Source organism: Xyrauchen texanus, chromosome 12 (assembly GCF_025860055.1).
Source record: "Xyrauchen texanus isolate HMW12.3.18 chromosome 12, RBS_HiC_50CHRs, whole genome shotgun sequence".
In the NCBI taxonomy this organism is placed as follows: Eukaryota; Metazoa; Chordata; class Actinopteri; order Cypriniformes; family Catostomidae; genus Xyrauchen; species Xyrauchen texanus.
Window position 1 is genome coordinate 15,869,045 of NC_068287.1, and position 22,193 is coordinate 15,891,237.

Below are 22,193 nucleotides of genomic sequence, written 5' to 3' on the forward strand. Positions count from 1 at the left end.
TTTCTTTGTATGAGTAAATGTGTGAGTGTAGTCATCCATACCTGTTTTGTTGATGCAAACTAAAGCATGTTTCATCATTTGGAAAGCTGTGTTCTTAAATGTTGGAACTCAATGAAAAGGCAAGTGGAATTATATTTATGTTAGTTTATTGAACAAGTCTTTGACTCAGTATGGGACAGAGGATGGCTGACACTTTAGTATCTAAATAAATCTCTGAAAAAATAATACTGTAATCTAAAATGGCATGTCTTTTTTTTTGTCCAGTAAATCTCTGCAGTACAATATTTTCACATTCTTACTATTATACTGTACATACTGGCATTGCCACGCTAACAACATTACGATTGCTGTTTTCATGTTTTATGATTGAGGGTTCATCACTTTTAATCCCCTTCATTGGACACATTCTTTCCCTTGCTTACATAAGTGAATTTAAATGATACTTTGAACTCTTCCATTCACATACAGTGATTTCTCTCCAAAATATACCAATTATGCACCCACTGGCTCAACAAAAAGAAAATAAGAGCAAGGACATTTTTGATAATAACATACAATTTTACTAGCTTAATCTGTGCTATTCCTCTTTTTTTTTTTTTTTTTTTGGGAAATGTCTATGATCTTTTTTCCCCACCAGTTTGAGAGCATATATGCATATCTCCTATATATGCATACAATGAAATAAATCATGCAAGCTAATCTCAATAAAGGCTATTTCTTTAGAATGTGCACAACAGAAAACTTTTATCCAAAATGTGATTTCAGCTGTTGAAATGACAATATGTTGTTCAATACTTTCAGAAATCATTTACTCAGTGTTTCAGTACACTTTTGAGCAACTGTTAATGAAAATCAACTGAATCTCTGGCTTGCTTTCAAATATGTTTGACTGTAGAAGAACTTTAATAATTTTGCAAAAAAACATTTAACTGGACACACAGTCATTATCTGAATTAATGTCTCAAACATTTGAATTATTAACTATTTTCTCATGGTGCACAGATAATAATTACAGTAGTAATAGACTAATGATTGAAAAGATATGAAATAAAATCGATTTAATCTCTAACTAGCTGATCTAAAAACTGTGATCCATTGTCTAGTGGATCATTTCTATAGCTTTTTCTCAATAAGCTATAAAAAAATATTTTTAAGATTATTTTTGTTAGGAATAATATGGCTGAGCAGCTGTGCAGTTATGTTGCATATCACCTTAGCAGCAAGCTCTCAAGAACACACACACACACACACACGCACACACGCACGCACGCACACGCACGCACGCACGCACGCACGCACCACGCACGCACACACACACACACACACACACACACACACACACACAAACAAACAAACACAAACCTTTCCCGCTCCCTGATATCAGCCTCATTGAGTTATTTCTGGGTGCTATAAAAGTTGGTTAGACCGTTCCAATGTAATGCCCATTTGTGTGTGAAATTGAGGTAACTGTATTGTGTTTACTAGCATCTACAATCTACCCAGTGAGGTTTTATGGAAAGTGAGACCAGAAAACTCAATCCAGACCATAGAGCTTATGTTGACATGGATCACAACACAGAGAGCCTGGGGAAAGATGTGGCCTTGAGCTAAATGGGAAAAGGTTGGTCTAAAAGCATCACATTAGAAGGCTATGCCACATATCCTGTAACAGATTACACATATTACACAAGTTCACTTTTCACCATCTCCTGAAAGGGTCATTAGATGTGTTGAGATTTTCCCCAGACCTGAGAAGCCAGTTCCAGAGAATAGACATAGCTTACACAAAAACAGCACTTAGTGGTTTCTTCTTGGTCACCCATTCACCACAAAGATGGACAAATAAAGTTCTGTCGTGAAGAGTTACGGAGGTTCTGCAATTTCACAGAGACACATTCCACTTCTTGTGGTGAATGGAATACTTCCTTTTAGCACACAATATATCCAGGTTCATGCGCTTGCTTGACTTCTGTGGCTTTTGTAGAAGTGCCAGTGAAGGAGATGCAGGTCTGATTGGACAAAAGCCCTCATGTGACCACCTGTTGTACTGCGGAGCGTTCGTGAGGACATGACTGGTTCCCGCAGTGCAGCCTCTTTAGAAGCCGCTGGAGTTTATGAGAGAAGTTCTTGTTCATTTGCCTGTACATAAGTGGAATGGCGAAGCTACTGCAGAATGCGAGTAACTTGGATAAACATCTAAAGAAGAAGTACACAGGGACGTGCTGCCGGTTGGAATGACTCACAGAAGCTCCAGCTACCGTGTGCACCAGTAAGGTCATGTAATATGGAGTCCAGAGCAAGAATTGCACGCAAACAGAGGCCAGGAGAAGTCGATGAATGGAGGGATCTAGCCTACCAGAGTCCTGGTCCAAAGGGGTGGACTCCTTCCTGATGCGTAGGATCAGCACAAATGCGTAAAGTACGGCCACTGCTGGGACCACGTACCCGATGAACATCATGATGGCGTCAGCAGCCTCCTTATTCTGCATCTTGGAGCACTCGATGATCTTGGTGGAGACGTGGTTGCACACGTAGAAGAGCAGTGAAGAGAAGCTAGTGAGGACGGCGCCACCCCAGATGAAGCCGCAAACGTGCTTTGTGTTGTAAACGCTGGACATGTAAGTGCGCGGAAGAGCCCGCTCGATGTAATAGTCCAGACTGAGCAAAGTGGTGGAGTACATGATGACCAGAGAGGAGATGTTGAAGAGGATGAGGAGGGTGATGTAGACCTCGTTATTGTACTCCCACATGGGCCAGCGTGTAAAGCTGGGACCCAACAGCTCCACCGGTGCCACCAGGTTAAGCACCAGGCCAGCGATGGCAATGTTCACAAAGTAGACGTCAGGCATTGTCATGGTAAACTTGTTGGAAAGGTTGACCACCACCAGGAGGACATTGAAGCAGAGCCCAACTGGAAAGCAGACAATGAGGTACACCAGAGAGAAGACAGACAGAATGAGTCCAAAGTCCTGGCAGAGCCGGAGGTCCACGTTGTTGTCTGTCTCATTGTAAACCATGCAGCTCCACATTGCTAGATTTCCAAAAGTTACACTCTGTTTTTCTGTATCAGCTGCAAGAGAGAACATGGGCAGTATGTTAATGCAAAGTTTTGGTTTTCAAAATGCATTTTGGAGGGCAAGAATCATATACAAACTGTTCGCTTATATTAGCTTCAGTGAGCTAAGAAAATTACTTATTTATATTCTGCTGGCTTGTATTCGTCTTCTTAAACAACCAATATGACAGCATTAAGGCAGAAACATACCCTAAGCAAGTATGTGAAAAAATTGGCTTCAGGCTACACAAGCACGATTTCGTGCATTGTTGCATTCCAAAATGTGTCACACAAAAATTCATAACACAATGCAAGTATGCTTTGCATTCTCAACGTTGCAGCAACAGGTGATATATCAGACATTAGTACATTTCCCTTTCAAGCCAACTACTGTCGTGGAGGAGCAACAGTTTGAAGAGAATATTGCTGAGCAAGTAATTACATTCAATAATATATTTATAGCAACTTACCTTTATAATGCATACAGCTTAATGGCTCTATGAAGGTAACTCTATCACCCCCTTGAGTACTACGATTCGTTAATTGCCAAAGCATGTTCAACCGGACCACGCTTTGTCAATGTGGTGGCCAAGCGCTCGCATCTGCGTACTTGCAAAAAGTATGCTTATGGTCTTAGCTCCTGCTATCCCCCACTAGCTCCTATGATGGCACACCCATGATTTTCATGTGATGTTACCGCATGTTTACTGATGTCTGGACTAACACCATTATTTCCACTTCATTGCATCTCACTGACTGAACAAAACTCAATAGTGCAGCACAATATGTCGCACTGTACAGCAAAACCCTTGAGGGTTTCCCAGTTACCACATGATAGTGAAATTTATATTTTGTGTGCAAACAATGTATGACATCAAAATACATACATTTGAAGTCAGAAGTTTACATACACCTAGGCCAAATACATTTAAACTCAGTTTTTCACAATTCTTGACATTTAATTGTAGAAAACATTCCCTGTCTTAGGTCAGTTAGGATCACTACTTTATTTTAAGAATGTGAAATGTCAGAATAATAGTAGAGAGAATTATTTATTTCAGCTTTTATTTATTTCATCACATTCCCAGTGGGTCAGAAGTTTACATACACTTTGTTAGTATTTGGTAGCATTGCCTTTAAATTGTTTTACTTGTGTCAAACATTTTGGGTAGCCTTCCACAAGCTTCTCACAATATGTTCAATATTTGTTTCACCAGACCAGAGGACATTTCTCAAAAAGTAAAATCTTTGTCCCCATGTGCACTTGTAAATTGTAGTCTGGCTTTTTTATGGAACTTTTGGAGCAGTGGCTTCTTCCTGGCTGAGAAGCCTTTCAGGTTATGTCGATCTAGGACTCGTTTTACTGTGGATATAGATACTTGTTTACATGTTTGCTCCAGCATCTTCACAAGGTCCTTTGCTGTTGTTCTGGGATTGATTTGCACTTTTCACACCATCTCTAGGAGACAGAATGCGTGTCCTTCCTGAGCGGTATGATGGCTGTGTGGTCTAGGGCTGCAACTAACGATTATTTTGATAATCGATTAATCTAACGATTATTAGAACGATTATTCGACTATCAGCGATTACTGCAACAATTAATCATTCGTTTTTAACTGACTATTCAGCTTGTGCCCTGACTTAAAAGGTTGTAATAAATGTATTTACTAACAAAATCATCTTTTAAAAATACCTCTAAAAAGACATTCACTGAATTAAAGTGAAAAAATATTTGTATTAATTTCAAATTCACTGCAAAAAAAAAAAAAAAAACGTTTGTTATCAAGTGTTTTTGTTTTGTTTTCCATTTAAAATGGTCTAAAAATCCTTGAAACAAGATACCTATATTTGAGAAGCAACATATAAAATATTTAGACTTGCTTTAAGAGAATGTTTCTTAAATATAAGTGTTTTTTTGTATATAAGTGTATTTTTTCACTTAATTATACTTCTGCGAGTGCAGTAAATACAAAATACAATTATATTCAAGATCTATTCTCTAAAAGCAAGTCTAAATATCTTATATGCTGCTTCTTAGGATAAAGGACTAATTCAAAGGATTTTTAGATATTTTTAAATATTTGTATTTTCAGATGAGAGTACCCACAACAGATCATGCATCAGCCGGGTGCAGTTTAAATCTCTCTCCCCTTAGATCGGTACATTCACGCAACTCGTAGAAGAGGCGCTGACCGCACAGAGAAATGCCAGATTCAGAGTTTGTAGTTAATTACATGACCTGCTTCCTTATTATTTTAACTTTAATAAAGCTATAGCTTGCTTATTTTATATTTTTGTATAATTCACTTGTACTTTGCGATCTACTGATAAACTGTTTGGAAAGTTTAGAGTGCATCTGGATTGTGAGCTGTGTAATTCTTCCTCTCCTCAGTCAGGCACGAGCTGCAGTGCTACTCTCATGTGTCATCATTACAGTTGAATGTGATCTCATGTTACGTTAAATGAGATCAAACGACTATTCGACAATTAAAATTTTTGTCAACAATGTGTGGTTCGCTGGTGTTAATACTTGGTGTTAGTACTGTTTGTACAGATGAACGCGTTATCTTCAGGTGTTTTGATATTGCTCCCAGACGTGTTGAGGTCCACAATTTTATTTCTGAGGTTTTGGCTGATTTCTTTGGATTTTCCCATGATTTCAAGCAAAAAGGCACTGAGTTTGAAGGTAGGCCTTAAAATACATCCACAGGTACACCTCCAATTGACTCCAATTAGCCAATCAGAAGTTAATTGTCGAATTTTCTAAGCTGCTTAAAAGGCACAGTTAACTTAATGTATAAAAACTTCTGACCCATTGGAAATGAGATATAGTCAATTAAAAGTGAAACAATCTGTCTGTAAACAATTGTTGAAAAAATTACTTGTGTCATGCACAAAGTAGATGTCCTAAATACTTGCCAAAACTATAGTTTGCGAATATGAAATCTGTGGAGTGGTTAAAAAATGTGTTTTAATGACTTCAACCTAAGTGTATGTAAACTTCTGACTTCAACTGTACTTCATTATATAACAATAGATTCAAACAGTGCCACCTCTACAGCTCAGCACCTAGGCTTGTTTGGTGGTGACAATGCACATGCTGTGACCAAAGGATGACATCATTCAGGTTTGAGACTGTGAGGCAGGCAGGTTTATGGGATGAAATGTGGCATGTCTGGGGTGGGGTGGAGTGGCTGCACAGTGTGAGGTCAGAGTTCAGGGTGAGGTCACACAGCACAGACACATGCAGAGAGCCAGTTTCCACTCATTAAAATATAATTACATAATGCCTTCTCTAAACACAATCCGAACACTTGTTTCACATTTATAATAGCATTAATTAGGATTGTTTATGATTACACATACATTTAGAAGCTTTTCTCATTTATGGGGAGATGAAGAGATTAAAGTTGAGGAAGAGAGAGAGGGAATAGGATCAGCACATGAATCAAACCAGACAAGCCAGAAAGTGTTCTTTATATGTCACAAACGTGCACTACCAACTGCAGGACATCTCTGACCATTAAGATATTCTAACTAGTCAATCGCGCCATCCAGAGGTCTGATATTTCTGATCCAGGGATAATGTGATAATTCATCAGTCATCCAGGTCAGGGGTTTCCTAACTGGGGTCCAGGGACAGCCAGGGGGCCGCAAGGGGGTACAAGAACATTTTCAGGGAATGCTTTTTCAAAAATGTTGACATTATTACCAATTTTTTTTTTTATTGACAGCCATAGTTTTAAAGGGAAATAAATAAACAAAACCGCATATAATTTCATATATTAAAGTAAAAAATCTATTTGTAAGAAATAAGGGGTTTAAGTAATTATTGGAACTATACATTTTTTCTGAAAAGCACTATACAAATACATTTTAATTGAACATGTTTCTCTAAACTTTTTATATAAACCAATTTATTTCTTATCTTAATAAAAAAAGTTTACTTTTCCAGATAATATCTTAATTTATTTTGGCTTTAGTACAATGATAATATAAAAGACAAATATTTAATTTTACAAACAACATATCTTAATATCACCTTTATTATTTTTCTCTCACAAGGGGATCATCATATTTTTGGGGTCCTTGGCATTAAACATTTTGATAACCCCTAATCCAGGTATTACGAGTCATCTTTTCTACTTTTTGCATCACACTGCTATATCTATGAGCAAATAAAATAATCTAAACTCAAATAAATAAAAAAAAAAATGTAATGTCCATTTAATTACAGGCTAGTCTTTAAAAAGTGGGATAATTAGCAGTCAGATGATCAATGCCACTCTTTATACACCATCTTTCTTCTAACATAATGAATAAGGCCCATAATAGGCCATAACATATTCTGCGCAAGTACATGAACAGGCATTTTTAGCTAAACAAGCTCAATTTCATGCATTGTTGCGATCCAAAAAATGTCAGTATGCATTGCATTCTCAACATTGCCACAAGGGGTGCTTTAGCGGACATTAGTGTGTCCACTTTTACGTTGTGTTTTCTCTTTCAAGTCAACAACTGTCATGGCAGGGCAACAGTTTGAATGGAACACTGAGCAAGTAAGCTTAGATCAATATATATTTAGCAAATTACATGAATAACACACCCAGTTTAATGACACAGACTTTGTAGGTAACTATTGCCCTTAAGTACGTTTTTGCTTAACGCCACAATAACGCATAAACACACGAATTTGAGTAAGCTATTTTTTTAGCGTAAAGTATGTTTCTGGCCTAAGTGTGTAATAACTCTGCAAATACATTTGTTTTGTAGCCTCTGAATAAGGGGTTTTAGCTTGCGTGAGAGTGACAGCATATATTTGGTATTAAACCTGGAGTCTTCCCAGACAATGCTTTGTACATCAGAACAGATATAATGACTGTTGAGTGTTCCTCTGACGGCTTATGTAATGCAGTCACAGAGAGGCTGCTTTGACCTGGAGACAAGGTCTCCAGCTCCTGCTAGAGGGTGGATATACTCATTTATCCTTTTCACCTTGTACTCATACATCTATAGCAAACCTGATCCATGATGGTTTTTGCACCAACAGCTCTGTAAGTACATGCAGCATTTTACGTTGCGATCAAACCAACAAGGCCGTAACCATTTTATGGGGGTCATGGGTGTCCTCTGTCCTTTAAAAGAGTAATTGTGGTAAAAGCAAAACATTTCTGAATAAAGGCTTTAAATGCGTTAAAGTCATATGGACTAATGTTGTGATTGTCTTTATACTGAACCTGATTTGTAGTATTTGTATTTTATTAAGATTGACAGCTACTGCTCATTATAAACTGTTTCTCTATGGAATAGAGCTGCTTAAAACATACATTTCTATCCATCCATCGTCAACCGCTTATCCTGTGTACAGGGTCGCGGGGGGCTGGAGCCTATCCCAGCTAACATTGGGCGAAAGGCGGGGGACACCCTGGACAGGTCGCCAGTCCATCGCAGGGCCACACATAGACAGACATACACTCACACTCACCTCCACATCCATAAATTTTTATGTTCCAAGAAAAAGAATATGAGTTTTGAACACCTAAAGGGCACAGACCTGACAAGACATACTCAAATAAATGACATACTCATAAAATGGTCTCTTCTAAAAGAAGACTTGTGAGATGCTGTTCAAAATTCTGAATTAAATAAGACAAAGAAATTATTTAGAAAATCAAAAATGTATTGCTAATTACATATTACCTAATACTAGTTGCACTAAAAATATATGACACTGTCCTCGTCACAATCTAAAAACTCAATGGAATCCTCAAATCACAGGTCTAATGTTCTAGTTCTAATCTGAGGGTGACAATGCTCAACTTTGTGTTATAGATGATTTTCTAAGACAATGTGAATTTTCAAAAAAGTTCCTTCAAAAGCTTGCTAGATAACCACATTCTTTCAATTCCTTTACATTATACACACATTTGCTCTTTGTCTTAAGCCTGATATGCTAAAAACAGCTCTGTTAATGTTTTCACATTCACAATTATTAATGACATCCGAATCACATACTGTACATGACATATTTTCAATTCAAACGGCGAATCTTGCCAAATGATGAATAGTTTGCACCCTTGGAAATTACTGTCAGTCTGTACAAAATTTCAGTCATGAAAAAGTGGCAAAATATTGCCTATATAGTTAGTTACAACTTACATGACACTAACACTCTTAACCTGAACTGCTTGCTAATGTGTGGCACTGGAATAATCCACGAGTCCTGCCTTCATCAATTTGATTGCTGTCTCATATGACATTGACGACTGGTGTTACACTACGGAGCACGCTAGATATTAAACTTTAAACCATAATGTTATTCCTGCAACAACTTAATGACAATTATACATCAGTACAATTGGGCCATATCTGATCATTGGAGGGGACTTGTCCCCCTCAAAGTAAACTCTTGCATGGAAATAAAATGGCTTGTAAAGGCTAACTGTCCTTGTTCTAAATTGCTAAATTGTGTTCCTCTTTGGCAGGGGTATCTAAACCCGGCCCTGCTGGCAATAGGTTGAGAAGAGGAGAAAAGAATTACTGTGGGAAATCAAGACGTGATGACATTGCTTCCAAAGGGCAGGTGTAAATATCTGACTCTATAAAGCTTTCAAGACTGTGCTTGGATTTTCCACATGAATTGCTTTGTAAGAAAAGAAGAAAAAATATTATTGAAAAAGGACTTTGCTATACTGCTGTTGTAGCAAACACTACAGAGCAAGCCTACATCACCTACTTGGCCTCTTCAGTTTCTCAAGCAAAACTGTCCCTTCTTTCTGTCCCTTCATCTTCTTCCTGCGACCATGGCAACTAATGGGGCAAATAAGGGCAGCAATGCAGAGTTTCACTTGTAAACTGCAACTTTCACAAACACATCCTTATTTACTTTGTGGGTGAACATTTTTAGTAATCTAAGGCTGCACAATTATTCCGAAAATTAAATCGAGACAGTTGTAAACAGGGTCCAAAACGCTGTGAGATTTTCACTTGATGATCATGCGCTTCATGGACGGGTTTAGACTTTGCGCACCCTATCTGAGTTTACTGATGTAAATTTCACTTTACCGAGAACTTCAATGGGAAAATATGAATACCTCCCCCCACACACCAACTTTGCAGCATACTGTCTTCTTAAAAGACAATGACAAAACATTGTCTTGGCTGGGAGACTGAAGCATTCCTGAGTGGGTGCAAAAGGTAAAAAACCAACTGCTCGCAGTAAAGCATATCATTTGGAGAGGCAGTCTAATGCCTTCAGCTCAAGACTTACAAACATGAGCAAGCATGCCTGCAATGGTAAGAGCCCATCTGATCGAGCGCATACTGTACCTCTCGATGACCCCAGCAATTAATTGGACCTCCCTCACACAAACAAAGACATCTTGGCTGACCATGCATCTGGACGCTCAGTGCTGTGGGATTTAAGCTAAATGCACTTGACAGTTTTAGAGGAGAAGTCAGCACTCCTCAGGGCGGATGGAAGAAAGTCTGCTTCACACCCTTCGTATCCCCCGCTGGAATGTACAGCAAATTCTGATGTCACATGATTGTGATGATTGAATTTTCTGAGCATTGTTCATGCATGCTACAAGGGTTTTGGTAACGAATAACAAATGAAGAGGACTGAGAACTTTGCAGTCAAAACGTAGTGTTGCAATACATTTTTTTTGCAGCTGCAGGGAATTAGGAAACAAAGCACACTGAGAGGGGGAACAAGCATTTTCAGTTACAACATACCATGAAGCAATGCATTTACTGCTATTGTGTTACATCAGAAATTATGAGAGAAAACATTGAGCAAAATATTCCCCTTTATTCTTTCTATAAAGGAAAATGACACCCAAAAATAAAAATTCGGTCATAATTTACTCACTCTTACGTAGTTACTGAGGCTGACATTCTGCCAAACAACTTCCGTGCTCAATTGAAGAATAGGTTTGAACAATACAAGGGTGTAGTGTTGTCAAAATTACCAGTACTTCAGTACCAAGTCGATACTAAAATAAAAAAGAAATATGTAAAGATACCAGTGTTTCTGCAGTACCGAGCACCAACTCAATCCAGTACCAGCATGCAGTATAACTCATACACAACAGCTTTAAAATGCAAATTTTAAGCACATGCTGTTACTCCTTACACTGAAATGGACAATTGATCAAATTAAAATCGTGACATGTCTTACTGTTATTTATTAAACCACTAAAGGCTGCAATCTTACTGTGGAAGAGATGTGTACAATGAATGTTTAAATTCGACCTCTCATACATATTGAGGATCATTCATGACACGGTGTATCAGATGACAGAGCTGAGCACTAACCTACTGTGAACCACGCATGTAAACTATATAATTATATAATACACAACAGTTAGTTTCGGTCCTCAAATCTGATTGGACGAGAGATGTTCCATGAGCACTGATGGTCTGACAGGATCATCTGTTAGAAGTTACTGTCTTTATTTTTGAAATGACATATTTTAGCCAGCAGGTGGTGGCAAAAGATCATTTTTGTGTGTAATATGAGCCAGTTGGTGAGGTAAAGTGAATCCGTGAGTCATTGTTTACATAGAACGTATTACGTATTACCACTACATTACTTAAGCTAGGATACTGTTTTAAATGGCTTTAAAATGAACAATTTCAGGATTATGGCTCATTGTAGCTGAGAGACACAAAAGGACTGTTTGATTAAATAACTTGTGGAGCTTCCACATTGGATATACACTGTTTAAAAATGGTGGAGGACCGAATGCGCCCCGCTTGGATGCTATTTTTGTACTGAGAAAGCTGACCTTCAGAACGCTGACAGCATATCTGCTTGGGAGTGGCAACAGGTGATTACACACGCTCCGTGTCTCTCTCTCTCTCTCTCTCTCTCTCTCTCTCTCTAACACACACACATAGACACGCACACACCCATCAATCCATCCTTGTTTATCCAATAACTTGTTAGAAACAGCTCAAGCCGTGATTCTATTTCTGAACATTTTGAATTACTAACGGAGGCTTGGACGCATCATTTGTTTTGAACCAGCAATGGCAGATTCTGATCCGTAGCGTAATAAAAGTAGTTCCATGCACAAAAGAGTTTTTATGACCTTACTCGGTTTTTCCTCATTTTTTTTTATGTCATTGTTCATTGAACTGCTGTATATAAGCAATATCTCACTCGCAATCGTGTTATATGGCCCTACATCAGCACTGCTATAATTACCTCGTGCCTGCGGCCGAATCACAGCAGTGCTGATGTAGGGCCATATCGCACTCTTATTTTAACTAAAAATTCAAATGAAACTAGAGAAAAATGAAGTGCAATTAAAATGTGTGTTGTTAAACTTTTTGAAAGATGGCTTTACAACAGATGTGAAGGACAACATCGCTCTGGCAAAGAACCTACTTTTCTGTGCATTCTCTACCGGTCGGGTATTTTGTTGTCCGGGAAAATACATTATGTGTGTGAATAAATTTGTTTTGTTCCCTCCTTCACGATATATCGCAATATCCAATTACATCGGGAACCCCCGGGCTGAGGATCGGTGAATATTCTTGCTTTAGTGACTTTGCAATGATAATTTAATTTATTTAAAAAATGAAAAACTTGAATCAAATACATTTCTAAATTCTAATTGCAATCCAAACAAAAAGAAAAAGCAATTAAAATAATGAAGTGATCAAAAAAATGGTGGAAAATTACTTACACAAATGAAGACATAAAAACACTATGGAAATAAAAGCAAACTGAATTCAAAACACCTCCTGAGCTGAGATGTCTGAGGTCATTTGTAGCACTCAGACGATAAAGTTCTTGCTAAATAAATCCAGAAGACAGAAACAAAGAGTGAAAAAGTTTTACATGCACGTGTTCTCCGAGACTGCAATTCTCCATACAAACAGCATGTCAATAAAGTGTTTCTTCAAACACGTGTCTGTGTGACAATGGGCAAATTATTTGTAATATTAATTTGATAATAATAATAGCCTAATAATAATAATAATATACATGAATGAGAAAACAAGCCAAATATCGTCTTGACATCGTCAAAGGCATCAGCTACTGGCGATCACTCTGACCATCGTCGATCCCCGAGATTATCTTCTGTCCGCACAACCTTCTCATTTCTCTCTATAAATGCAGGTTTTTCCGACACATTCAGAATCATTACCGCTTTTTCCGGTGTCGCTGCGGCTCACTTCGTGCATGCGCTTGTAAAATTTATATTTTAAAGGCATTATTATTATGGTTTAGTATTTCTCTGTTAGCAATGTTACTTATTACATTCTTTCTCAGCCCTGGTACTCTCCATTTTCTGATGCCCCCAAAAAACTATATATTTAAGTAATTTAATCAATATAATAAACGTGTGACAACTAGTCGATTAATGGCTTAAACTAACGACTACTTGTCGACTAGGAAATGTGTTGGTCGGGGTAGCCCTATGGTACTGTGACAACACTACGAGGGTGAGTAAATGATGACAACATTTTCATTTTTGGGTAATCTTTTAGAGACTGACTCTACGTGTTTCAATCTCTTGTCCTCCCGCAGCACCATTCATTCTTACCTGCTTTTCATTACAAGCAGCAGAGCAACTGATCGCAGTGGACGCTTGTGAAAGAAGGCCTGCAACACTTTCTTGAAGTTGCAACACACAACGCTCAACACCACAATTAAAACTGCTGTGCATATATTGTATTTGTCTTTCTGGGATGAACATGGGCATGTTCTCTTATTGTTTCTCAGTACAGACATCATCAGGAGATATCACTCTGGGTGTTTGCATTCTCCATGCATGGCTTATTACTAGGCATGCTTGAACTGAGAAAAACAAATGCTTGGTGCATGTGCTTTACTGATTAGACAAATTGATTCATGTATGATTTGCATAGAACAATTTGGTTAGATTTGCTAGAGCACACGTCAATTCACTAGCGAACATTACATTTCAGTATGTACATCATGTCTTAGCAATGCTCACTGGATAGTGCAAACATCAGGGGAGTAGTGTGGTTTGTCGGGGTGTGAACAGCTTTCCCCATAACTTCCATCAGATCAGTATCTGTTTTTTATTTAAATACCTCCATTTTCCCTACATCAAAGGGATAGTTCAAACAAAAATGAAAATTCTGTCATAATTTATTCACCCATGTTCATGAATTCAAAACATTTGTAAATAGGGGTGTGTGCACATTCATTCACAATAATCATAATCCACACCCATGAAAATGCCATGTAAGGAAGCCACAAAACTCACTAGTAAATGCTTTTAACATCTATGAGGAACAGTGATGAATTTTAATAAATTAATTGCATTCACGTCGTAAAATTTTGATTTAGCAAGCACAACAGCATATCATAGCAAGTGAGGACTTACTGTCATTGCATGTATAACAGCATTAGAATTGACCATACATTATGAACTGAATGTGATTTATCGATGCCTATACAAAATTATAAAATTTTAATTATAGAATTCATATCAAATAAAAATTATGTTCTGTGAGTGTGAGGGTACTTGGGGTCCAGGCACAGTATTAATGTTGTTTTTAAAAAATGTTAACCCCTTTTTAATTTTGCTTGAAAGAACAAAAAACTTTCAGATGTCTTACTTACGAATGACGTGGTCAGGAGCAGGTGTAAATTTAGTTCGTACCAACTAACATTTTGAAAACACGTCAGAACAGCTTTACGTACAATTAACACAAATTCGCTCTGCTCGTGTTTCATGAATGAGGCCCAATAAATGTGAAATGTGACTAAGTGTCATTTTGCCTAAAGGCGCGTTCGCATTTACCTTTGCAAGGAAAAATCTTAATGGGAATTTACGAGATTGTGTTAAAGTGCAATGGACTATCTGTGGTGAAGAATTTCCCCTCACAGATTTCACGTGAAGTTCAAGTTTGGTGAACTTTGGCAGGTGAATTCACCACATTAACCAATAGGAAGTTACTTGGGTTTTGCAGTGACGTCTGTGGGGGGTGTTTCATTCACAGCTACACTGAATATTCACAATAGAGTATAAAGTGCTAAAAAGAGGCTGCTTGGCAATAGGGCTGCAACTTACGAATATTTTGATAATCGATTAATCTAACCGTTATTACAACGATTATTCGACTATTCTGCGATTATTGCAGCGGTTAATCATTAGCTCTTGCAAGCTGATTATTCAGCTTGTGCCTGACTTAATTGTTTTTATTAAATGTATTTACTAACAATAAAGAGGAAAAAAAAAATCATCTTTTTAAAATACCTTTAAATGACATTCACCGAATTAAAGATAATAAAAAACGTTTAATTCAGTAAAAAAATTCACTGCAAAACAAATCCTATTGTTATCAAGAGTTTTTGTCTTGTTTTCCATTTAAAATTGTCTAAAAATCTTTAGGATTCATTTAATTGAGAAACAACATAGAATATATTCACACTTGCTTTAAGAAAATGTATCTTAAATATGACTGTTTTTTTGTATATAAGTGTATTTTTCACTTGGGTAAACTTCTGCGAGTGCAGTAAAGACACAATACACTTATGTTCAAGATCTATTTTCTAAAAGCAAGTCTAAATATCGTATATTGCTGCTTCTCAGGTGAATGCATCTTTTTTTAAAAGGAATTTTCGATATTTTAAAATATTTGTATTTTTAATATTATATTCACGTTATAATCTAGCTGTATTAAGTGTGTGGGCTCGAGGGACAAGCGTCCCTGTGACAGAGTGTGCCTCAGCCGGTTGCAGTTTCGATCTCTCCCCCTCAGATCGGGACATTCACGCAACTCGTAGAAGAGGTGCTGACCATACAGAAAAATGCCCGTTTCGGAGTTTGTAGTTATTTACATGATCTGCTTCCATATTATTTGAACATTTATAAAGCTATAATGCATTAAATATAACTGCATTAAAGATGTAACGCCGGGGTGTTTCCCTTAGAGAGCTCCGGCTCCACTTATTCCACATCGAGAATGCTTCTGTATTTACTTATTTTGTGTTTTTGCATTACAATTCCCTCATGCTTTGTGATATACATCACCTGAAGCAGTGAAAGTTTAGAGTGCATCTGGACTGTGAGCTGTGTAATTCTTCCTCTCCTCAATCAGTTGCGAGCTGTAGTGCTACTCTTTCAAGTCGTCATCATTTTTAATGTGTTAAAGTTTAATGTCATAAGTTTAATGTGATCTCATGTTACATTAAATGAGATCAAACGATTATTCAACAACAAAAATGTTGTCTACAATTTTTTTATTGTCGATGTTGTCGATAACATCGACTAATCCTTTCAGCCCTACTTGGCAATTATTTTTTTGCTGGTTTTACAGGTGCTCAACGTACGCCACTCAGTCTTTGCAAAAGTAAATGTGATCGCATCTTGACATCTCTTTTTGTGTTCCATGGAAGAAAGTTAAATAGGTTTAGAACAACATGAGGGTGAGTAAATGATGACAGAATGTTGATAAACTATTCCTTTAACATACCAAATATGTGAGATGAAACGTTTGGGCTGAAGAGAACATGAGGGATCAAACTTGACAACTGTATGTGAAAATTGAATAACAAGTTATGTAATCCTCTCATGTCCATTTGGACAGTCAAGACCGCACTAGGGTGTAAAACACTCTCCAGTGTCTTTAGGCAAAGAGGAATGCTTCTCTCAGCTGTCTTATATGACGACTTCGATCTTCAACAGTCCTCTCAGGCACATTGCCATCCTCTTACAAGTCCTGCAAGGCACTGGTCCAACAGTAATGTATCCTCTCTTGGGGATTTTGGTTGATTAGGCAATACAATTAAGTCAGATGACTTCCCAGCAACATCACTTGTACTCCGGTACATTGAAAAATACACTAATGGCTCATCGTATGTGACTCTTGACATACAATGAATGGATTTAATGTTTGAAAACAACATAATGTGATACATAAATATCTCATACAACTCAACATGATTGGAACCAAACACATTTCATCCCACCCATAAATTAATAATAGTGGCTTTAAAGAGCAAAGAACATTCTGGTTATTTATGGCAAATATTTTTCACTACACCACTTGTGGTTTTCCTCCCATAGGTAGTCACTGTTCATTACATAGGAGTAAACACCTCACATCACCTTGCTCAAGTGTACAATTTAATTTATTTACATTAGTTTAACCTTAACTAAATATCAAGCCTGGTTTGTTGTGTTCTGGTTTTTGATTATAAGTTAAACATAAAAGGTCAAATAAAGAAGCTGCAGTGTTCACCCTGTACAAGTACACACTTTGTTGACGCTGACAGGATGTATAAAGCCCTTTCAGGCGTCATTCATGAGAAATATCTATGAACGTGTATTTAAAATGAGCAAACCTTAACATTGTCCTTATATTCGCCACTTCAAAAACTAAACATGAAAATCACTTCATAAATACTAAAAAGGATAGAAAAAAAAAAGAAAAAAGATGAAGATTGACTGGAATTGAACAACAGTGATTGTCGCTGGTTTGTGTTTCATCCGGGCATCAATCGCTTGAGTTTAACCTGCCTGATGCTGCAGTTTTACTCAACTGTCACAAATATGTCACACAACGCGCGATGAACTGTTGCAAAGTACCCAATACGTATTTGATGGCTTTATCAGTCTCTCCCATCACAGCAGACGCATTATCTGGCTCAATGTTACTTCAAAAACAACTTTTAACTTTAACAACAACAACAACTCGATATCAGGAGGTACTGACTGAGCAACTCACCAGAGGACCAGTTCTTGGCACCGAGACAGCTCTACGGAGGCATCGGGTTTTGTTGTATTTCCATTGACATTTCACCTCTAATACTTTGACCAAAGCTCCCAAATCACCAGTTAGACCACCCGGACTTCGTATAAAATAAAACAACTAAAAAGGCAATCTATTAAGGCGCCGAACTGCGGCGTAAACACAGTCGCATATGGTATATTCGTCAAAGCTTGTTCTGGAAACGAATGACGCTGATGATCTTACTACGAATCGAGTGGTGCTGAACTCTACAATGTGTACACACGTCACGTGATCCTCCCCCACCGGCCTCTTCAAGAGGCCCGCCTACGAATCCAAGTAAGCTTGATTATTAATATTCATGAGCCCAAATTTGACTATTGGATACTAAAAACGCAACGGCGGCAGTTTCTAATTAATATTCATGAGACGAGCCACCACTATTGGAAGATTACCATGGAACGTGAGCTAGGCTTATGTAATATTCATAAGCATATACATTTAATTCGCAGTCATTGGACAAGCGCAGAGAAGGGAAGGGTGACATGCAGCATCTTTCAACGGTACAGTCACTCGCTCACTATCACGTTCAAAACATGCCACAATAGCAGCTTTGAGTCTGCAGGTCAGAGGATTACCGACCCACAGCATTAATAGACCATCTAACACCGGCAATCTGGATGAGAAAAGTAACCTACTTGCAGTTGTGCCTTTTCTTTTAATAATAAATCAATAGAGGTTTGTTTTGTTTGATATAAAAAACTTGAATGTTTATATAGGTACAGCAGTCAGACCTTGACAGTTCAGAATGTAACTTATGAATGTAACTTAAAATAAAGACAGAAATAACTTGGACATACGTTTCTAATGTAAACAATTGCACTTATATCTGAATAATATAGTGACATATAGGCTAGTACATTATTATCAACAAACCAATTTAAATGTAATGACTGATACCTCCATATTAAGAACAGTAGTTGATCAATATGAGTTTTCCAATAGCTGATTCTTAAACTTTTACATTTGGTCCGTCCTAATCATTATTGTTTGTTTACATCCTTGCCTAAACACTTTTATACTAGTCCAAAATCTTGGTAATGGCCACCAAAAGAGGACCTTCAATGACCACATAAGACAATCAGTCATTAATTCATTATCATATATGGGTAGAATTATTTGTTTCCTCTTTCATGTAATTTTCTGGAACTGGGAAGGCCTTAGGTTGATTTTCTTGAACAATGTGTAGGAAGTTTTCGTCTGAAGTCTTGGTCATAATGTGACTTGTTTTGAAAGAAGCTTAAAGATTACAAGAAGCGAGACCTATTGTAAGTACATCTCTGTTTATGACCCACATTTGAAAATCCTGACACACAGAGCATCAGAGAGACATTTTATATCAGCCTGTAATTACCCAAGTGTTTGGTTTAGTTGGAACACAGCTGCGTTATTTTTAAGAAAACAGTCTTCCATATTTATGGAATATTATTATTTTTTTTTTTTTTCAATTATTACCCCATTTATGAGTACTTTGTCTGTCTACACCAAGAACAGTTATAATGTATTATTAGTCACAGTTATAATTCATACACAAAGTAATAGTTTTAACAGCTATTCTTAAATTAAATGGATTTTTAACTCTATACATATTATTATTTGTTCCACATACCTACCAATCTGCCAATAGAGTGGTTGTTTATCTAGCAACCTAAGACTTCCACAGTATTTCAAGCAGTGTATTTCAAGGTAAAATGGATTATCGGCAAATCCACAGGATAAATACATTTTATAACTTTGCGTCCAATGGACTGAAAGGGTGAAAGCTCCTTTGAGATGGAGTATCCTTTGACTCAGCAGCTCTGTGGAGCCTCTTGAAAGAGATTATCCTGTGGGCTGTGCTGTGGTTATGTGATGACCACTTTTAACTTTGGCCAAGTCCACTAATGGTGACCAATTTATCCTTCTCAAAACCATGTGTAACATTTGGCCATCCCCTGGTTTGTATCACAGCAGCGGTAGTATTATGATAGATGTTAAGAATGCAGATAAAAACAAAATGTGACAATTTGCTATGGTGTATGTATGTGTTGATATTAAAACCTGTTTTAGGAGAGTGCTGCTTATGTGATATGGCATATTAAAGGTATGCTTTTTAAATATTTCACACATTTTTGATCAAGTTATCTAATGTCTGTACAGCCCCTAAAACTATGAGAATATGGTCCCATTCAATTTAAAAACTGTAGCGGTATATTGATAGACACTTTCTTGCAGTGCTCGCAGACCTATCCCTACTCTAATAATACTTTGAAACCCTCGTGCAGCAGAAACATTAGAGGACTGTGCCCCGATTTCCTCAAAACAATTGGCCTAATCTCTTATAATGTGTCCTGAATTTGGTTCAATGCATTGTGATGTGGATTTTAATAATAGTGATTTACAAATCACATGGTTCATAATCCTGGTTGCTATTGATGAACTGTGCCACATTCACATTTAACCAAAGTAATAGATTACCGGTACACGCCCTCACACTGTGGTTTCATTCAAGCTGCTTGTGAGGTTTTACAGAATTAGTATTTTATGTTTAATCCTCAATGAAGGCATTTTGGTGTGACATGGCTGGCAGCCTGTGTAATTCAGGGGTGAGAAACTATTCATAATTACAGTATGCGTGACACAGAGATGAAGATGATAAACACCCACAACATATTTAGGAAGGCAGTGGGTGACTTTTAAATGAGCAATGATGATGAATATGTTAGACCTAGAGGAACCTGCTTTCAGAGAATCGACCTTATTTTTTACAATGTTAGTAAAGAAGGAATAAAATGACAGAGAAGAAATATTTTCTACATAGTTGTCTGATATAAAAGTAGTACTTTAAATATTTCGGATGTCCCTGAACTGAACAGAACTTATCATATTTTGGACTCTTAGACATAATTTTGGCATCATACATCTGTTCATTTATGGGAATTTGACGCTGCATTATTCTTCACCTTAGCAAGAGCAAACTAATCAAGATAACCAGGCTTGCTTTGAAAAATTACGGGCATGTGTGTTTGATTAATGTTGGAGCTAAAATCTGCCGGACAGTGGCCCTCCAGGAGCAGGGTTCCCCACACTATACAGCTAAATGGTGAACTAACCTGCACTATAGAACTAGATTTTTACAGTGTGCAGGGAGATTTTTCTAGACACGCAGACAGTCTGCGTCTGTGCACGTTGCTTGCACATGCACCTGCCATTAACTGTGTTAAAAGCAGTATTAAAGCAGTCAAAGTGTGCATGCATCAAACACGTCTGCTTAGGCTTATGGTCTAAACAGTATGCATTGTATACTGTGTATACTTTTTGCATTCTGTTCTGTCTCGTGCACAGTTGAACCCTCTTTTGAACGCGAACCCAAATGGACACGTCCAAAGTATGTGCACTACGACTGCTTTGTGATAGTCTTTTAGCACAGTCAACAGCAGGTGCATGCACCAACGACATGCAGAAGACCAAAGTATACTTCATTGTTGCTGATCACTCCGTGCACATAATACATTACGCAAATATCATCATCAGCACAGTCCGCACGGCCCAGATTTTGTCGACCCGCAGATGTGGTACTCGTCTGTGTGCATCGTCAGAGCATGCGCTGACCATTGACTGTACTAAAAGAGTATTAAAAAGATTATTAATAAAAGGATGTATTAAGGAGTTGTATAGGATTTGTCAAACAAGATCCGATCTGGAACACAGAAAAACTAAGTATACCAAGGCCTAAAGACGCAGACTCTCTGCACATCTAGAAAAACTAGGCTGCACAAGGTCAGTCCACGCATACTTTGCTAATGATGAAACTTGCGTCATGCACATTGTGCGCAAGGCATACCGACAAACGGAAAACCGAAAGTATACACTAGCATTTATGGTGCATTCCCATCATGTCGGAGTTACCATAATGACGAGATTCCAACTTGTCAAAAGAGTTTACGTCATTGTATATAATTCATCATTGCAAAAAAGCTCAGACTTTACTGTTTTGACATCATTTAAAAATAACCACTATTTTCAGTGTCCTGAACAGTTAAAGGTAGTGAACACATTTCTGTTAGCTGAGGACTGATTACAGATTGATGATAATCACTGAGATTTTTCCACTCATAGCCACATTTGTTCTCAGATTCAGGTCAGTCTGTGTATGTTTACTCTGTATTTTTATTGAGTAATTTCTTTCTGTATACAAGCAGGACATTCTTATTGACGAGGCAAGTGTCTTTTCATAAGGCTTGACAGACAGTGAGCGAAAAGAATTGAGTGAAAACAGGAACTAAATAACAGTTTATCCCCTAGCTCTCAAATCTCTCATCTTCCTAAAAGTCAATGCAAAACACAGTGAAGCTCTGACCTGCTGTCACTTTCC

General features: G+C 37.5%; 1 protein-coding gene across 1 annotated transcript; it reads right to left on the minus strand.

The window, feature by feature from the left end:
* Window positions 1-129: 129 nt before the first annotated feature.
* LOC127652531 (probable G-protein coupled receptor 146) lies at window positions 130-18,060 on the minus strand. Its single transcript, XM_052138705.1, has 2 exons — window positions 17,777-18,060; window positions 130-3,070 (listed from the first exon to the last, which is right to left on the minus strand). The coding sequence occupies exon 2, from the start codon at window positions 3,027-3,029 to the stop codon at window positions 2,028-2,030; it is 1,002 nt and encodes a 333-aa protein (XP_051994665.1). The 5' UTR covers window positions 3,030-3,070; window positions 17,777-18,060; the 3' UTR covers window positions 130-2,027.
* Window positions 18,061-22,193: the final 4,133 nt, after the last annotated feature.

Coding starts and splice junctions, on each gene's coding strand:
- LOC127652531 (XM_052138705.1), bottom strand. CDS start 3,029: ATGTGGAGCTGCATGGTTTACAATGAGACAGACAACAACGTGGACCTC.